General features: G+C 40.0%; 1 protein-coding gene across 4 annotated transcripts in view; it reads right to left on the reverse strand.

Annotated features, from left to right (window-relative positions):
- Positions 1-16,778, reverse strand: part of LOC141086092 (sodium/hydrogen exchanger 9B2-like) — a 149,978-nt gene that overhangs the window by 116,369 nt on the left and 16,831 nt on the right. For 3 of the 4 annotated variants that reach the window (XM_073571786.1, XM_073571787.1, XM_073571785.1), the window contains exon 2: positions 9,508-9,649. The exons of the other annotated variant lie outside the window; for it this stretch is intronic. In XM_073571786.1, the coding sequence (XP_073427887.1) occupies positions 9,508-9,618 (111 nt within the window). In that variant the 5' untranslated portion in view covers positions 9,619-9,649. The remainder of the gene's footprint in view (positions 1-9,507; positions 9,650-16,778) is intronic. 4 annotated transcript variants of the gene reach the window in all.

Below are 16,778 nucleotides of genomic sequence, written 5' to 3' on the forward strand. Positions count from 1 at the left end.
AGGTTTCTATCACAAATACAAAGCTGCAAAATACAACAATGGCCCTGCTACTCACTAATGTGAAAAATACTAAGTACATTGCCACATGGACCTGCATGTCAAAATTCAACCATATTTAGGGTGCCAACTTCCACAGTTAGGCAGTTCCAGTTTAAGGCATCAGACCAGTAATTCACAGGTTTTGGTGTTGCCTGGAAAACACAGCTCTGGCAAAAATTAAGAGACCACTGCACAGTTTTATAAAAATCAGCTTCTCTATATGTCTGACAGTCATCCCATTCCAGCGTCAGTTGAATTCCAACCACAGTACACCTCATTCTACTTAATGTGCTTCTGATTAGGTGATCACCTGAACCAAATCTTATTTAATGAAGGAAAGTAGAAAAAACCCTGCTGTGGTGTTCCCAATCCTCTTGCCATAGGACAAGCTGGATAGCAAAAGTAACAGGAATGAAAAAATAACTTTTAACCATGCCAAAGGAGTTGAAAAGAAAAGTCTTGAGTGAAGAAAAGAAAGGCTCAATTCTGGCTTTACTAGCAGAGGGATACAGTGAGCATCATGTTGCCTCCATCGTTAAAATTTCTAAGACTGCAGTCCATTACAACAAGGTCAAGCAGCAGACATTGGGGACTACAAAGCTACAGACCGGCATAGGGCAAAAACAACTCTCCACTGACCGGGACGACCGTCATCTTATTCAAATGTCACTCAGCAACTGCAGAAGGACATCAAATGACCTTCAAAAGAAATGGCAAATGGCAGCTGGGGTGAAGTACATGGCAAGAACAGTTCATAACAGGCTCCTAGAGGCAGGGCTCAAGTCATGTAAAGGTAGAAAAAAGCCTTTCATCAATGAGAAGCAAAGGAGAGCCAGGCTGAAGTTTGCCAAAGACCATAAGGATTGGACCATAGCGGACTGGAGTAAGGTAATAAGTTTTGCCCAACACCTGGTTGTCTAATGGTTATACGGAGACCTGGAGAGGCATACAAGCCACAGTGTCTTGCACCCACTGTGAAATTTGGTGGAGGTTCGGTGATGATCTGGGGATGCTTCAGCAAGGCTGGAATTGGGCAGGTTAATCTTTGTGAGGTATGAATCAAGCCGCATACAAGGTTATCCTGGAAAAACAGTTGATTCCTTCTGCTCAGGCAATGTTCCCCAACTCTGAGGACTGGTTTTCCATCAGGATAATGTGCCATGCCACACAGCTAGGTCATTCAATGTGCGGATGAAGGACCACCACATCAAATACCTGTCACGGCCAGCCCAATCTCCAGACCTGAACCCCATTGAAAACCTCTGGAATGCAATCAAGAGGAAGATGGATAGTCACAGGCCATCAAACAAAGAAGAACTGCTTAAATTTTTGTACCAGGAGTGGCATAAGGTCACCCAAAAGCAGTTAAAGACTGATGGAAAGCATGCCAAGACGCATGAAAGCTGTGATTTAAAATCATGGTTATTCCACAAAATACTGATTTCTGAACTCTTTCAGAGTTAAAACATTAGTATTGTTGTTTCTAAATGGTTATGAACTTGTTTTCTTAGCATTATTTGAGGTCTGCAAGCACTGAATTTTATTTTTTATTTTGACCATTTCTCTTTTTCTGAAAATAAATACAAAATTTAGTGCTTGAGAAAAATCAGGTAAACTGAAAATTTTGCAGTGGTCTCTTAATTCATATAGATCCATTTGCACAGTTATGTAAACATACAGCTCTGGCAAAAATTAAGTGTCGATTGAAGGATATACATTGGGGAAAATATGTATTTGATACACTGCCGATTTTGCAAGTTTTCCCACCTACAAAGAATGGAAAGGTCTGTAATTTTTATTATAGGTACATGTCAACTGTGAGAGACAGAATCTTAAAAATAAAATCCAAAAAGAAAAATTAAAAAAAAATCTATATTTTATTAATTTTTGTATATGAATTTTTAGTCTTTTATTAAAGTGCGGACACTTTTTTGCATGTAGTGCTACTGTATACCATGTTAGTTCAATAAAAGGTATTTTTATTCTTCCACAACTTGTCCCACAGTTCTTTCCTTTGGATCATATGTTCTGTGTACTCCCTTGGTTCTCAGGTGTAAATAAAGGGTAGAGTATGTACAAACTAGGACTAGAAAATGAGGGCTAAACACCTAGTGAGTAGCTAGTTCACAAAGAAAATGCTTTGTGAAGTTCCAGAGAAACCCCTATGTAAAGTCCTACTAAAAAAATCTAAAAATAAATTGATAAAATACTACCTGAGATTTAGGCGCACACCTAACAGCCTGACGTATGTTTCGGCAGATAGCCTTTTTCTAGGAGTGATATCACACTGACACACACAGGTATTTAACTCATCAATACACCAATCACCATACACACACACCAGATCTTTAATTAGTCAGGATGATGTAAAAAGGTCCTGTATTTTGGTTCCTGCCTCCACAGTGTCCATACACAATTACCATGTTTATATCAAATCTAATGTCCTAATAATGTGCACAGAAAGGTTTGGGCCTCTGGCGGATCCTATCTGGATCCACTGCGGAGTATGCCATCCCACCGATCTGGGAACGCGCATCGCGTGTCCACATCAAAGGCAGCAACCTGGCCACAGGACCTGGGGAACACCACCCACATGGATTACATGAGTGTGAGTCCAGTCATGTGATTGCAGAGTCACCCCAAGATGCGCGCACCAGGACCAAGAGGCAAGGTAAATAATCCAAGGAAAAAAAAAAAAAGGGAGGAGGAGTGAGGTATAGCCAAGAAAAGAATTCCTTTCCTTCTCCGGGAACAAAAAGATTCCCCCATCAGACACATAAGGGAACGATGCATACCTATACTGACTCATGGCCTATTGTCCTGTAGCCCATCCCAGCCAGGTCTACAATTTTGTCCCTGGCATCCTTAGACAGCTCCTTGGTCTTGGTCATGGGGGAGAGGTTGGAGTGTGATTGATTGAGTGGGTGGACTGGTGTCTTTTATACAGGTAAAGCGCGCAAACGGGTGCAATTAATACAGGTAATGAGGGCAGAGTAGTAGGGCTTCTAAAAGGGAATCTGTCACTCCTGGGACAGTTTTCAGCTATTACTATAGGTATGCAGGTAATAAAAATGTTATTACCTGTATGCCTCATAGTTGCTGTCTAAATAAGACTTATTTCAATATGCTAATGATTTCTTCCAGGCTCCGGGGTGTGTGGTGCCTGGATAAATCCCTGCCTCTGCTCTTCATTATACTATCACCCCCCTCCCATGCACGTCACACTGACCTGTGACGTGATGTTGTGGTGCTTGAATCCCACGCATGCGCCTTGCACTAGCTCCACAATCTGTACCTCTTCCTATGGTCCGAGTATTCAGCGTTCTTGTGTAGGTGGCAGGAAGGATTATTACGTCCGCGCAATCGCCCCGATTCAGACAGATGACACCCGGCACTAAGACTGCTCATGGAACTTTAACCCCCGAAATGCTGCAATTGAACACCATTGCAACATTCCGGGTGCCAGCAGAGGCTGACAGCCCCTGTGCCTTTGGATCAGACACCCTGCGGCACGACGCGGGATTCCGATCATTGTCATGGTGACAGGATGTCGTCTGATATCCGGGTCACCAGAGCTAGGAAACATGGTCATCATGCACAGTGCATGATCAGAACGTCTCCCTGTCAGTGCAGAGCTGACAGTTTCTATAGCATGGAAATGCTGCTGCATCCCTATGCTGTAGAAGTGACTAGCCTGCAAAAAAAATGATAGTCCCATAGTGGGGAAAAAGTTAAAAAAAAAAAAAAAAAAAATGCTTTAAATAATTGTAAAAATATTTAAAAAAAAAAAAAAAAAAAAAAAAAAAAAAGATAATTGTATCTACAAATAAATATTTTAATAAAAAAATATATAAACAATAAAAGTACATCTTATTTGGTATCGCCCGACCTATAAAACTGCCCCACTAGTTAACCCCATTAGTAAAAGCCATAAAAAAAAAAAAATAAGGCAAAAAAAAAAACCCAATGCTTTTATCATCATACCGAAAAATAAAAAGTGCAATAAAACGTGATGAAAAAGAGGGTATTTAAATAAACAGGGTATCGCTGAAAATGTCATCTTATACAGCAACAAACAAGCCACCATACAGCTCCATCAGTTAAAAAATAGAAAAGTTATAGCTCTCACAATTAAGGGATGCAAAAAATAATTAATTATTTTTTTCTATAAAAGTTTTTATTGTGAAACATAAGAAAACGATATAAATGAGATATCGCTGTAATCGTACTGACCAGAAGAATAAAACTGCCTTATCAATTTTACCACACATCGAACGGCATAATCCCCACCACACCCAAAAAAGAAAGAAATTCGTAAAATTTTTTTCTTCATGTTGCCTCTCAAAAATAGAAAGCGATAAAAAAAGGTCATGGGATCGAAAATGGTATCGATAAAAACGTCAACTCATCCCGCAGAAAACAAGCCTTAATATGACTGTGAGCCGAAATATGGAAAGATTATAGCGCTCAAAATGTGGTGAAGCAAAAACTATTTTTTGCAATAAAATGCGACAGCAGCCAAACATAAAAACCCAATATAAATCTGGTATCACACCGACCCGAAGAATAAAGTACACCGACCCGAAGAATAAAGTCGCCTAATCACTTATATCGCATGAGGAACGGCGTAAAAAATAGATAAAACCGGCTTGGCGCACATTTATCCTGCACACTGCGTTGAGCCCTTACGCCAAGGTTTCCATGTAAATCTCTGAAATACGCGATTCAGACAGAACCTCTGGCGGAAGGAACCCTATAATGAGGCAGATGGAGGCTCTGTGGACGCTTTCTGACCTGTGGTCTGGCGGTGTCCATCTTTTTAGGATTGCATAAAAGCGTTTTCTGCCACAATTTTGTGCATTTCTGAAAAGAAGGACATCTCTGAACAGAGGCCAGAGTAACTCTGCTGCCTCATTATAGCGAATGGATCCCTTGGAGGTTTCATCTGAATCACATCACTCAGAAATTTAGATGGAAACCCCAAAGTAAGTGTTCAGCGTAGAGCGCCAGATAAATGTGATCACAAACGTTATGTAAAATGTTCACAATAAAAATTTCAACTCAATCCACAAGAAAAGCATCTGTAACGGAAATATAGGGGGCTTCCACGTTACAGGTAGCATAAAGACTCTGGAAAAGCAAAATGGCTCCTCACCCGCCAAAAGAAATTCAGCAAATTCTGTGCTCACAAATCCAAAAGCCCCCTCCCCTTCTGAGCCCCGCAGTGTACCTAAACCACATAGCATCCACGTTTGGCATTTCTGAAGCGATGAGAGCCCGTCTAACTTACAGCTGCATGTCTCCAGAAAAATGATCTAGGCATAACGTACTGGTCCCTACAGCGGCAGTTTGCACTTTTCACTCAGTAACATTCATTGCTGCTTGTTTCTGGCAAATACCCATGGAGTCAAAATCAGCTCTACACCTGTAGATAAATTCTCAAAGGGTTATAATTTCCAAATGGGGTTACTTGAGGGAGGGATTCTGCTCTTCTAGCAATTAGGGGCTCTGTATATGAGGTCTGCAAACTGTTCTAGGAAAATCTGTGCTCCAGGAGGCAAATAGCGCTCCGTTCCTCTAGAGTCTCTTCGCATGGTTAAGTAGTACTGTACAGCAACATAAGGGGTATTGAACGTTCAGTAGAAATTGTGGGACAAATTTTGGTGCCATTTTTACCCACTTCTTGAGTGAAAATGTAAAATCTGGAACTAAAACTAAATTTTGATAAAAATGTAGTTATTTTTATAAAATTCTGTGACAGCATATGATCACTGCACCCCTAGATGAATTCATTGAGAGTTGTCACTTATGGGGGGGGGGGGGGGTTCTGCTGTTCTGACATCTCATGGTCTCTCCCAGTGAGACATGGCACCTGCAAACCATAAGGCTGAGTGCAGACGGAGTTTTGAGCCCTGCGGATTTTTCCGTGCAGAATGGAAGAAAACCGCAGGTCAAATGACCTGCATTTTTCCTGCGGATTTCTTCCATTTTTCACGCGGTTTTCATGCGGTTTTTGTGCGGTTTTCCATTGCGGTCTTCCCCCTGCGGATTTGGTGACAGGGGAGATAGAAAACCGCACAAAAGAAGTAACATGCTGCGGATTTTGTACCGCACGAAAACCGCGCGGAAAAATCCGCAGCGTCTGCACAGCGGGTTTTTTTTTTCATTCATTTTAAAGGTACTGTACATCACAATGCGGATATGCAACGTTTCTGCGCGGTAAAATCCGCTGCGGAAACGCTGCAAATCTGCATCGTGTGCACATGGCCTAACAGTAAAATCTGGTGTTCCTTGCCTTCTGAGCTTTGCACTGTGCCTGAAAAATATTTCCTGATTACACATAGGGTATTGACACACTCAGGAAAATGGACCTCAGATGGTTTAAATAAAAAAATTAAAAAAAAAAGTCTTATTAGCTCTTAGAAAATGAAAAACTTGGGGCTAAAACATCATTTTTGTGAGGAAAATGTGATTTTATTATTTTCTCGGCTGGACGTTATAAACATCTGTGAAGCACCTGGGGGGGGGGGTTTCAGGGTGCTTACTATGCATCTACACACATTCCTTGCGGGGTCCACTTTCCAAACTGGGGTCAGTTATGGTGGGTTTCTACTGTTTAGATACATCAGGGGCTTTCCAAATGGGACATGATGTCCGCTAATGATTCCAGAAAATTTAACATTTAAAAAGCCAAATGACGCTCCTTCTCTTCTGAGGCTGCCGTTTGCCCAAACAGTAGTATTTTCCCTCATATGGGGTGTGATGAAGGAGCAGCCGCCATCTTGGATATGGGGCCTAATGCTCGCCTCATGTCTGAGCTTGGCCTGTCCATTTTGGTCTGAGTTCACAAGAATTACAGGCAGCTAACTGCTCCTAACCCCCCCCCCAGGGCCTGTAAGCATGTTGAAGAAAATAGGATTTAGTGCTCCAATGTTGAATAGCAAGGTCTTTTAGTATGATAATGAGATAAAGCCAAAGCAGAACTTCAAAGCTTGAGTAGGAGCCACGCCAGCATGGGGCAGGAAGGTGCCTGGGGGCTTGAATTAGAATATACCTGTCAGCTGGATACAGAAATACACATCAATTGTCTCTCCCGCCTCTTCGACTCCATTCTAGGATCATGGATTATGAGCACACCTTTCGAGTTATAGACTCATAAAAAATATTCGCATGACCCTGAGGAAATCGCGCATCTGGCAGTGCGACTCCTGAGTCAGTGAGGGCTCTGGGACCTGAGATATAGAGATTGGCCCTCCACAGCGACCCAATGTGGCCATGTTTCCTCTCCACACGACAGGCAAAATAAACCGCATTCACTGGTACCTCTCGTGTCCTGATCCGATCTTGCTGTTGAAAGTTACCCCCTTTCTTAGATATTGGGAATAAGTTCTGCAGGGAGCTAAAGGGTGGAGATTATTAGCCCACCCTCTGACACAGGGGGAGGAACCCAGCATGCTTAAGAACTAGCAGCACATGGCAGAGACCCTCACTCTCTCACAGAAGAACCAGACGATGTTGATCTAAGAAGGAACTGGGGACAGATCTGCCAAGGGGAGAAGCGGCCTGTGCTTTCGGGTCTGTCCAGCAACTAAGATTCTTGTACCTGTGGACTGCAGAGCTCCCGGCACCCACATGCAACCTACAAACTGGTAAATTTACCTCCAGCTTAATATCTCTAAGTCTTGTACCATTATTGTTATATTTTACTCTGACTGAAAATCCACTGCAATTCCATTGTATAGCTTACTGTATATTTCTGTAATTATCTAGTGCGCCCTTAAGGCAATTAAAACAATAAAATTAATCTTGGGCTGATGCTTTTACTCTGATTACGAATCTTAGATTACCCAGCGGGTAACAGGACATCCTCCCCGGCAGCCATTTGCTCTAGGTGCAGTTCCCCTACTGACCTGAGAGACAAAGGGGGCGCCGGAGAGCTGTGCATGTGTAGTTACGTCACATTGGTGACATGGGAGGAACTGGTCTTTCCTCCACATGGGGTATTGGCGAACTCAGGTAAAATTGCACAACAAATTGTATGGTGCAATTTCTCCTGTTACCCCTTATGAAAATGCAATATATTTTGCTGAAAACATATTTGTGGAGAAAATTTTATTTGTTTTATTTTTACGGCTCAAGGTTATAAACTTCTATGAAGCATCTGAGGATTTAATGTGCTCATCACACATCTAGATCAGTTCTCTGAGGGGTCTAGTTTCCAAAATGGTGTCACTTGTAGGGCATTTTTACTGTTTAGGCACATCAGAGGCTCTCCAAACACAACATGGCATCCGCCAATTGTTCCAGCAAATTTTGCATTTAAAAAGTCTAATGGTGCTCCTTCCCTTCCGAGCCCTGCTGTGCGTCCAAACAGTGGTTTTCTCCCTCATATGGGGTATCGCCATGCTCAGGAGAAATAACACAACACACTTTGCGGTCCATTTTTTCCTGTTACCCTTGTCAAAATAAAAGAAATTGGATCTAAAGTCAATTTTTTTGTGAAAACAGTTAAATGTTATTTTTTTTTTTTCAAAAAAATTTCTTGTGAAGCACCTGAAGGGTTAATAAATGTCTTGAATGTGGTTTTGAGTACCTTGAGGTGTGCAGTTTTTAGAATGATGTCCCTTTTGGGTATCTTATCATATAGACCCCTCAAAGTGACTTCAAATGTGATGTGGTCCCTAAAGAAATGGTTTTGTAAATTTTGTTGGAAAATATGAAATCGCTTGTCAACTTTTAACCCTTATAACTTCCTAACAACAAAAAAAAAAAAATTGGTTCCAAAACTGTGCTGATGTAAAGTAGACATGTGGGAAATTGTATTTATTAACTATTTTGTGTGACCTATCTTGATGACTTAAGGGCATGAAAACTTGAAAATTGCAAAATTTTCCAATTTTTCACCAAATTTCCGTTTTGCTTTTTTTTCACAAATAGACGAAAGTCATACCGAAGAAAACTATCATGAAGTACAATATGTCCTGAAAATCTCAGAATCACCGGGATCCATTGACGTGTTCCAGAGATATAACCTCAAAGTGACAGGGGTCTGAATTGCAAAAATTGGCTTGGTCATTAACGTGTAAACCACCCTTGGGGTAAAGGGGTTAACATTTTTAACACCTGTATGCCCATAGTAATATCGGAAAACTGTCCCAGGGGTGACAGATTCCGTTTAAAGAAAAACTATGGAGACATTGTTTTATTTCCTTTTACCATTTCACAGCACTTGGATTTTTTCCTGCTTACTTGTAAATTACATGGTAAAATTAAAACAATCATTCAAAACTTCAACTCGTGCTGCAAAAAATGAGCCATCTTGTAGCTAAAAAAAAAAAAAAATAAAAAAAATCTGGAACAGGAGGAAAAAATAAACTAAAGAGGAAAAATGTAAACTAGCTGCGTCCTGAAGTGCTTGAAGAATAAATCCACCAAAGGCTAAAAGTAAGATAATTGCCCCATTGGTACCTCAATCTTGTGCTTATTTGCAGCATAGGATTCAGAGTTTGCGCATGGTCCGATCTCAAATTCAATATCGTTGCCTCCACTTGTCTCATTTTCATTGTGATGTTCAACCATCTCCAGAACCCAGGCGAGAAATATTTAAAATCTGTAACAATGATAAAAACAATGTGTGAAAAAAGGACTTCACAAAGAAAGAGAGCGCACGATGGTACCAGCACTTCCTCCTGAAGCACAATCTGCTGCAGTTGTTCAATGGCCAGCAAATTCTCCCATGAAAGGCATGGCCCAAATAAATCCAAGTTCCCACCAATGCTGATGACAGAGCACTGAGGAAATATATACACTTTATGAGTGTCTACTATGGGCAATCTTAGTTCTGGGTGACATAACATTAGAACCTTCATAAAATGACACAATCTGCACCTTCCATCTATATTTTGTTCATTTAAGGTACTGTCACACTTAGCGATGTACCAGCGATCCCGACCAGCGATATGACGCGGTCAGGATCGCCGGTACATCGCTAAGTGGTCGCTAGTGAGCTGCCACACAGGCAGATCTCACCAGCGACATCGCTGGGGACGGGGGTCGCTACTTACCTGTCACACTAGGTGATCCTGCGTCCTCCCGCCCGGCTCCACGCGTCGCTCGTCGTCACCGCAGGAAGCTGACGACGAGAAACAGTCCTGGACGTCCTCGCGCGATCAGCGATAACCAGCGGGGGAGCGGATCGTAGGTAAGTATCAGACACAGCAATGTCGCTAGCAATATCGCTATAACGTCACAAGTTATAGCGATATTGCTAGCGATATCGCTTAGTGTGACATGCCCTTTAGAATAGTGGTCCTCGACCGTTCCTACCCGGAGAGCCACATTCTGCTCTAAGAGTTGGCCACGAGCCACTTCAGGTGCACCTTTACCCTCTTCAACCCAGCATTGACACCTAGAGTCATCCATTACCAGTATAATGACAAACGCTATACAGAAGGCACAAGACCGTGTACTCTTCCCTCTCTGTTTACAGGCAATATACTTACACACGCGGTCAAAATTGTTGGTACCCCTCGAACCCATTATCTACCAATGTCCTTTTTTTGGGACGCCTAATCTTTTGCTTCTAGCAACTAAGATTTTATAATTAGGTCCAATTTTTTGTGTTGTGTTTGTAAAATGAATGTTTTCAAAACAGGAAATCATGTCATTGTCATTTTTAATTGAATATTCTTCCACCCAGAGAGCTTTCAAAGTACCCATTTTCGAGGTTTTTTCAAAATTAGGATCATAAGCTGAAATTATTATTTAAAAATCACAGTTCTGTGATCAAAGTTATTAGAACTAATGTTTATACTTGAAGGAAGGTATATAATGCAATGGCATTGATGTAGATTTACCAAGGCCAGAGTTATATTCAAGTGAAATTGCCGTCCCATCTATTTTCGATGTTTTTTCTTACATGGAAATTTTTGTTTGATTCACTAGGTTTTATACATTACCCTAAATCATTTACAACTGATATAGCAGGACGAGGTCTTTTAGTTTCATGTCTTCCTTCTTAACAGATAGTCTGGAAATCCCTCACCCCTCCACCCCCCTTCCCCAGTACCTTTCTGACTATATATGCTTTGTGAAACCTGATATCTCAGCTGTACTGGAGACACTCAGGAGAACAGACCCTGTAACTTGCTGGCTTGTCAGACATTGTTTACGATCACATCACAGTATAATAAGGTTGGTATTTTATGTTTTTATTCATCACAACTGTTTATTTAGCTTGTTTTATGAATGGATAGTGAAATATATATATATATATATATATATATATATATATATATATATATATATATATATATAAAAATTTTTTTTTTTTTTTTTTTAAATAATATATATTTTTATCTATAATTTTCTAAATGTTACTATACTAATTTTTGTTTTTGTTGTATCAGCAGTAAGAGCATGGCATATCGATATAAAAAAGGACTTACTGTTGATGAAATACTAGGTTATCTTGAGGAATTAGATGACCAAGAAGAGGAAGTTTCTGATGTTGAAGTAGTGATTGTGCCCCCTGACCCTGATGAGGCAACTGATGAGGAAGATTTTCAGGAAAATGAGCTTCTTGCTCATGAATTGAATGATATAGCAGGAACTTTGGAGGTATTGCACACTTCAACAGAAATTGAAGAGGCTCCTGAGGTGGCATCAACTGAGAATTTACCATCCACCTCAGCAGGAACTTCAAGTACCAGTAGCAGAAAACGACCAAGGAATCAAACTTCAAAACCAGTTGTGAGCAAGAAAAAAAAAAAAAAAAAAAATGCAACAGAAATATTATAATGTGCATCAACTCCAAAATGGAAAAAATGTCAACCAACAAGCAGTGCGGACCAGGATACGTTCGAAATAAGCAACATTTTTGACTTTTTAGAAAATAAAAATGAAGTTTAAGTATTTGAAGAGTTTTTTTTCCCATGATGTTATGGATATTATTTTGACCCAAAGCATGCTGTATGCAAACCAAAAAAATAAACCCTCCTTTTCCATCAGCGAGGAAGAATTACAAGTTTTCTTAGGCATATTATTACTGTCTGGATATCATCCTCTCCCCCAAGAGGACATGTACTGGGAACAAAAATCAAGATGAGGGAGTTCCATTGGTGTACAAAGCAATGTCAAAGAACCGTTTTAGGGAAATTAAAAAATATATACACATAAATGACCATTCTAAAATTGACAAGTCTGACAAGATGTACAAAGTTAGTTTATTCTTTGAAGAACAGGGGAAAGAATTCCGGAAATTTGGTGTATTCCACCAGGAACTTTCCTTAGATGAAATGATGGTCCGCTACTATGGCAAACACCCTACAAAAATGTACATGCGAGGTAAGCCAATAAAATTCGGCTACAAAATTTGGTGTCTGTGAAGTTCCAACGGCTACCTCTACAAATTTGTGCCATACTGTGGTAAGTCTGACAAAGAAGAAGGACCGTTAGGCTTGAGAGTAATTTCACAACTTACAAATGTAATTCTTAATTCCCAGTCATTCAGTTACAAGTTATTTTTTGACAATTTCTTTACAAGTATTGATGCTCTGGTGATGCTGAAAAACAAAAACATCCAAGCTACTGGCACTATGAGAGAAAATTGCACAAAACAGTGTCCTCTTATGCCAAGCAAGGAGATTGAAAAACAAAAGGAAAGAGAATTTTGTGATTACCGGTTTGATAAAGCAGATAACATTCTTGTGGTGAAATGGAAGGATAATAAGGTTGTCATGTTTGGCACGAACTTCAGCACAATAGAGCCTTTGTCAACAGCTCGTAGGTACTCTCAAAAACAGAAAAAACATGTCCAAATCTCAATGCCGCTGATGGTTCAGGAATATAATTCCCACATGAGGGGAGTTGATTTATTGGACAAACAAATCTCCCTGTAACGTGTCAGAATCCGTTCCAAAAAGCGGTGGTGGCCCCTTTTCACTCAAATGATAGACATTGCCGTTGTCAACACCTGGAGGGCATATCAAAAGGCAAATCCAGAAGAAAGTGTGTCACTGCTAAGTGTAAGGAGGAGGATTGCATTGGCCGCAAAAGAACACAATCAACCCCAAAGTGATGTGGACCTCAACGGAGTAAACTATTAGGTGGCCGAGTTAGTGATGACGTCAGATTTGATCCTGGTAATCATTTGATAGAGCCAATTGCTACACAAAGAAGGTGTGCTTTATGTAAGACAAAAACAACCAGAATTTGCAAACGGTGTGATGTTCCCCTTCATGCTAAGTGTTTTGCTGTATTCCATTCCTTTAACTGAGTTATTTGGAGAATTTTGTAATATAATATTTTGAAAAAAGTGCATAAACATATTGTTTGCATAATAGTTTGTAAGCAAAAAAATAAAGTTGAATAAGTTCTATCTTTTCTGAATTTTTGCTATCACTTTCTGCCAATGTCCCAAAATTGGGACGCCCTTTTCTGAAAAATCCGTACTTGTAAAAATTTGGCAAATTATGCTTCTGATTCATTAGGACCCAAATCATTAAAAATCTGTCATTTAAAAAAAAAAAAAAAAAAAAGAAAATTGCTAATTTGGCAAGTAATGTGCTAATGACAGAAAATCCCACAATGGTCACAGAAATAAATTGAATCTGACAAAAGTAATAATAAAAATCAAACACCTGAAAAGGCAGGAGGAGAATGAACCACCACCATGGAGTATAATCCTTAGAAATTATAATTTTATTAAATGTAACACTTACATAAACACATTAAGGAAGCTGCTGTACACCAAACATGCAGGGAACAGATTACCAAATAAAGTGGAAAATACATGAAAATATTCAACAAACAAGTAAATTGCAGCAAAAAATGCAAATGATGACCACATACACTTTAGCAGAAATAGCAAAAAAGTGCAATGTGCAAATGCAATAGTAAGGAATATTAATACATATGGCAGCAATATGCAAGTACCTAACAGCAAAAAGATAAAGACCAAGATTGTAGCACAAATGAATCCAAGTATAGTAGTCAAGACAAGCTGACTGAAGTTGGAGGAACAATCAGTAAAGTGGTAATACTGTGAAGATCACAAAGTGAAAATGATCATAGTTAAAGAGCCAAGTGCTAGCAAAAAAATAAATAAAACCTGGTGGCATAGCAAAATATAAGTAGATGGGTGGCCAAAACTAGCCTATCCGTACTGCGAGCACAGCACCCGAAGAGCAACTTACTACAATGAATGTGGTACCTGGAGAGTCCCTGCCGCCCCAACGCACGTTTTGATTAATCTTCTTCAGGAGGCGCTCTTCGGGTGTTGTGCTCGCAGCAGGAGCAGGGGCGCCAATTCTCGCGATCTTAGGTTGACGACCTCAGCATCTAGGTAGACTTTCAGACAGTTATGCATCTAGGGTCAGATCACTCATTTCTGCACGTCGGCTGAGTGAAACTGATGATTTCTTGAGCACAACTATTAATATCACTGTTATGATATATTTCTTGGGGAATAAATTGACTGATAGGGCTATATTTGAGGCGTGGTGCTCTGCGGGCTAATCTCTGCGTGCTCATTTTGTTTTTCAGGCTATGTGCCCACGTTAGCATTTTTAAACACTCAGAAAACCGGACTCTTTCCCAGAAACCGCGCATTTTTGGCGCGATTTGTGCACAAAAACCACGCGGTTTTGATGCGTTTTTTTCCACGCGGTTTCTGGGAACATTGGAAATGGCTAAAAACGCGGAGCAATGCGGAAATTAATGAGCATGCTGCGTTTTTAGCCGCTAAGCGTTTTCTGAGCGTTTAAAAACGCATGCATTGGCACAAAAAGCCAAAAATGCATTAAATTTAATGGAAAGCTTCTTTTAAGCGTTTCTGCAGTGTCAGATCCAGCTCAAATGCTGCGGAAACACTTATAAAAACGCAACGTGGGCACACAGCCTCAAGCAGAGATATATATCAGCCAGATAAATATTATACTGGTAATATTGTTAGCCTAGAGGGATAAATTGATATACATATCTTTTACACCCGAGCGTTCCTTAACCCCTTTGTACTCTTTTAATTGTTTTTTTCATTAGACTTCTTGTCTTTTTTATTACTAAACTTAATAAAAGTTATATGTTAGAAAGAGTTTTTCTGTAGTAAGTTGACCTGTGTCAAATAAAAGTAATAATAAATCAAAAATGTATAAAAATGAACAAATGAAAGTCAGACATTGCTTTTTAACCATGCTTCCACAGAATTAAAAAAACCCAAAAACTTGTGAAATAGACCTGGACATAAATGATGGTACCCCTGAAAATAATGTGACAAAAGGGACATGTTAAATCAAGGTGTGTCCACTAATTAGCATCACAGGTGTCTACAATCTTGGAATCAGTGAGTGGGCCTGTATAGAGGGCTACAGATACTCAATGTGCTGTTTGGTGACATGGTGTGTATCACACTCAACATGGACCAGAGGAAGCAAAGGAAAGAGTTCTCTCAGGAGATTAGAAAGAAAATTATAGACAAACATGTTAAAAGGTAAAAGTTATAAGACTATCTCCAAGAAGTGTGATGTTCCTGAGACTACAGTTGCACATATTATTCAGAAATTTAAGCTCCATGGGACTGTAGCCAACCTCCCTGGACGTGGCCGCAGGAGGAAAATTGATGAGAAATCAAAGAGACGGATAATACGAATGGTATCAAAAGAGCCCAAAAAAACTTCTAAACAGATTAAAGATGAACTTCAAGCTCAAGGAACATCAGTGTCACATCTCACCATCCGTCGTTGTATGAGCCAAAGTGGACTTCATGGGAGACAACCAAGGAGGAAACCACTGTTGAAAAAAAAATTCATAAAAAATGCCAGACTGGAATTTGCCAAATTACATGTTGACAAGCCACAAAGCTTCTGGAAGAATGTCCTATGGAAAGATGAGACAACAGTGGAACTTTTTGGCAAGGCACCTCAGCTCTATGTTCACAGATGGAAAAATGAAGAGTATCAAGAAAAGAACACTGTCCCTACTGTGAAACATGGAGAAGGCGCTGTTATGTTCTGAGGCTGCTTTGCTGCATCTGGCACAGAGTGTCTAGAATCCGTGCAGGGCACAATGAAACCTCAAGACTGTCAAGGGATTCTAGAGAGAAATGTGCTGCCCAGTGTCAGAAAGCTTGGTTTCAGTCGCAGGTCATGGGTCACAGCTAAAAACACCCAAGAATGGCTAAGAGGAAAACATTGGACTATTCTGAAGTGGCCTTCTATGAGCCCTGACCTAAATCCTATTGAGCATCTTTGGAAAGAGCTAAAACATGCCGTCTGGAAAAGGCAACCTTCAAACATGAGACAACTGGAGCAGTTTGCTCTTGAGGAGTAGGCCAAAATACCTGTCGAGAGGTGCAGAAGTCTCATTGACAGTTACAGGAATCGTTTGATTGCAGTGATTGCCTCAAAAGGTTGTGCAACAAAATACACTGCTCAAAAAAATAAAGGGAACACTAGACACTCTTACTGAGCAGACACATGGATGTTAGTGACCTTCCTATCATTTCTACTTGTTGCTTATTCCATTGGCACAACAGCAGGAGAAATTAAATCACAATCAGTGTTGATTTCACAGAAGTGTGACTGACTTGGAGTTACATTTTGTTGTTTAAGTGTTCCCTTATTATGTTAAAGGTACCATCATTTCTGTCCAGGGCTATTTCATGAGTTTTATTTTTTTATATTCTGTGGAAGCATGGTTCAAAATCTATTATAATTTATTTAAACAATTTATTTATTAAAATC

This window comes from Dendrobates tinctorius, unplaced genomic scaffold, assembly GCF_039654945.1.
Source record: "Dendrobates tinctorius isolate UK_male_01 unplaced genomic scaffold, ASM3965494v1 ptg000030l, whole genome shotgun sequence".
In the NCBI taxonomy this organism is placed as follows: Eukaryota; Metazoa; Chordata; class Amphibia; order Anura; family Dendrobatidae; genus Dendrobates; species Dendrobates tinctorius.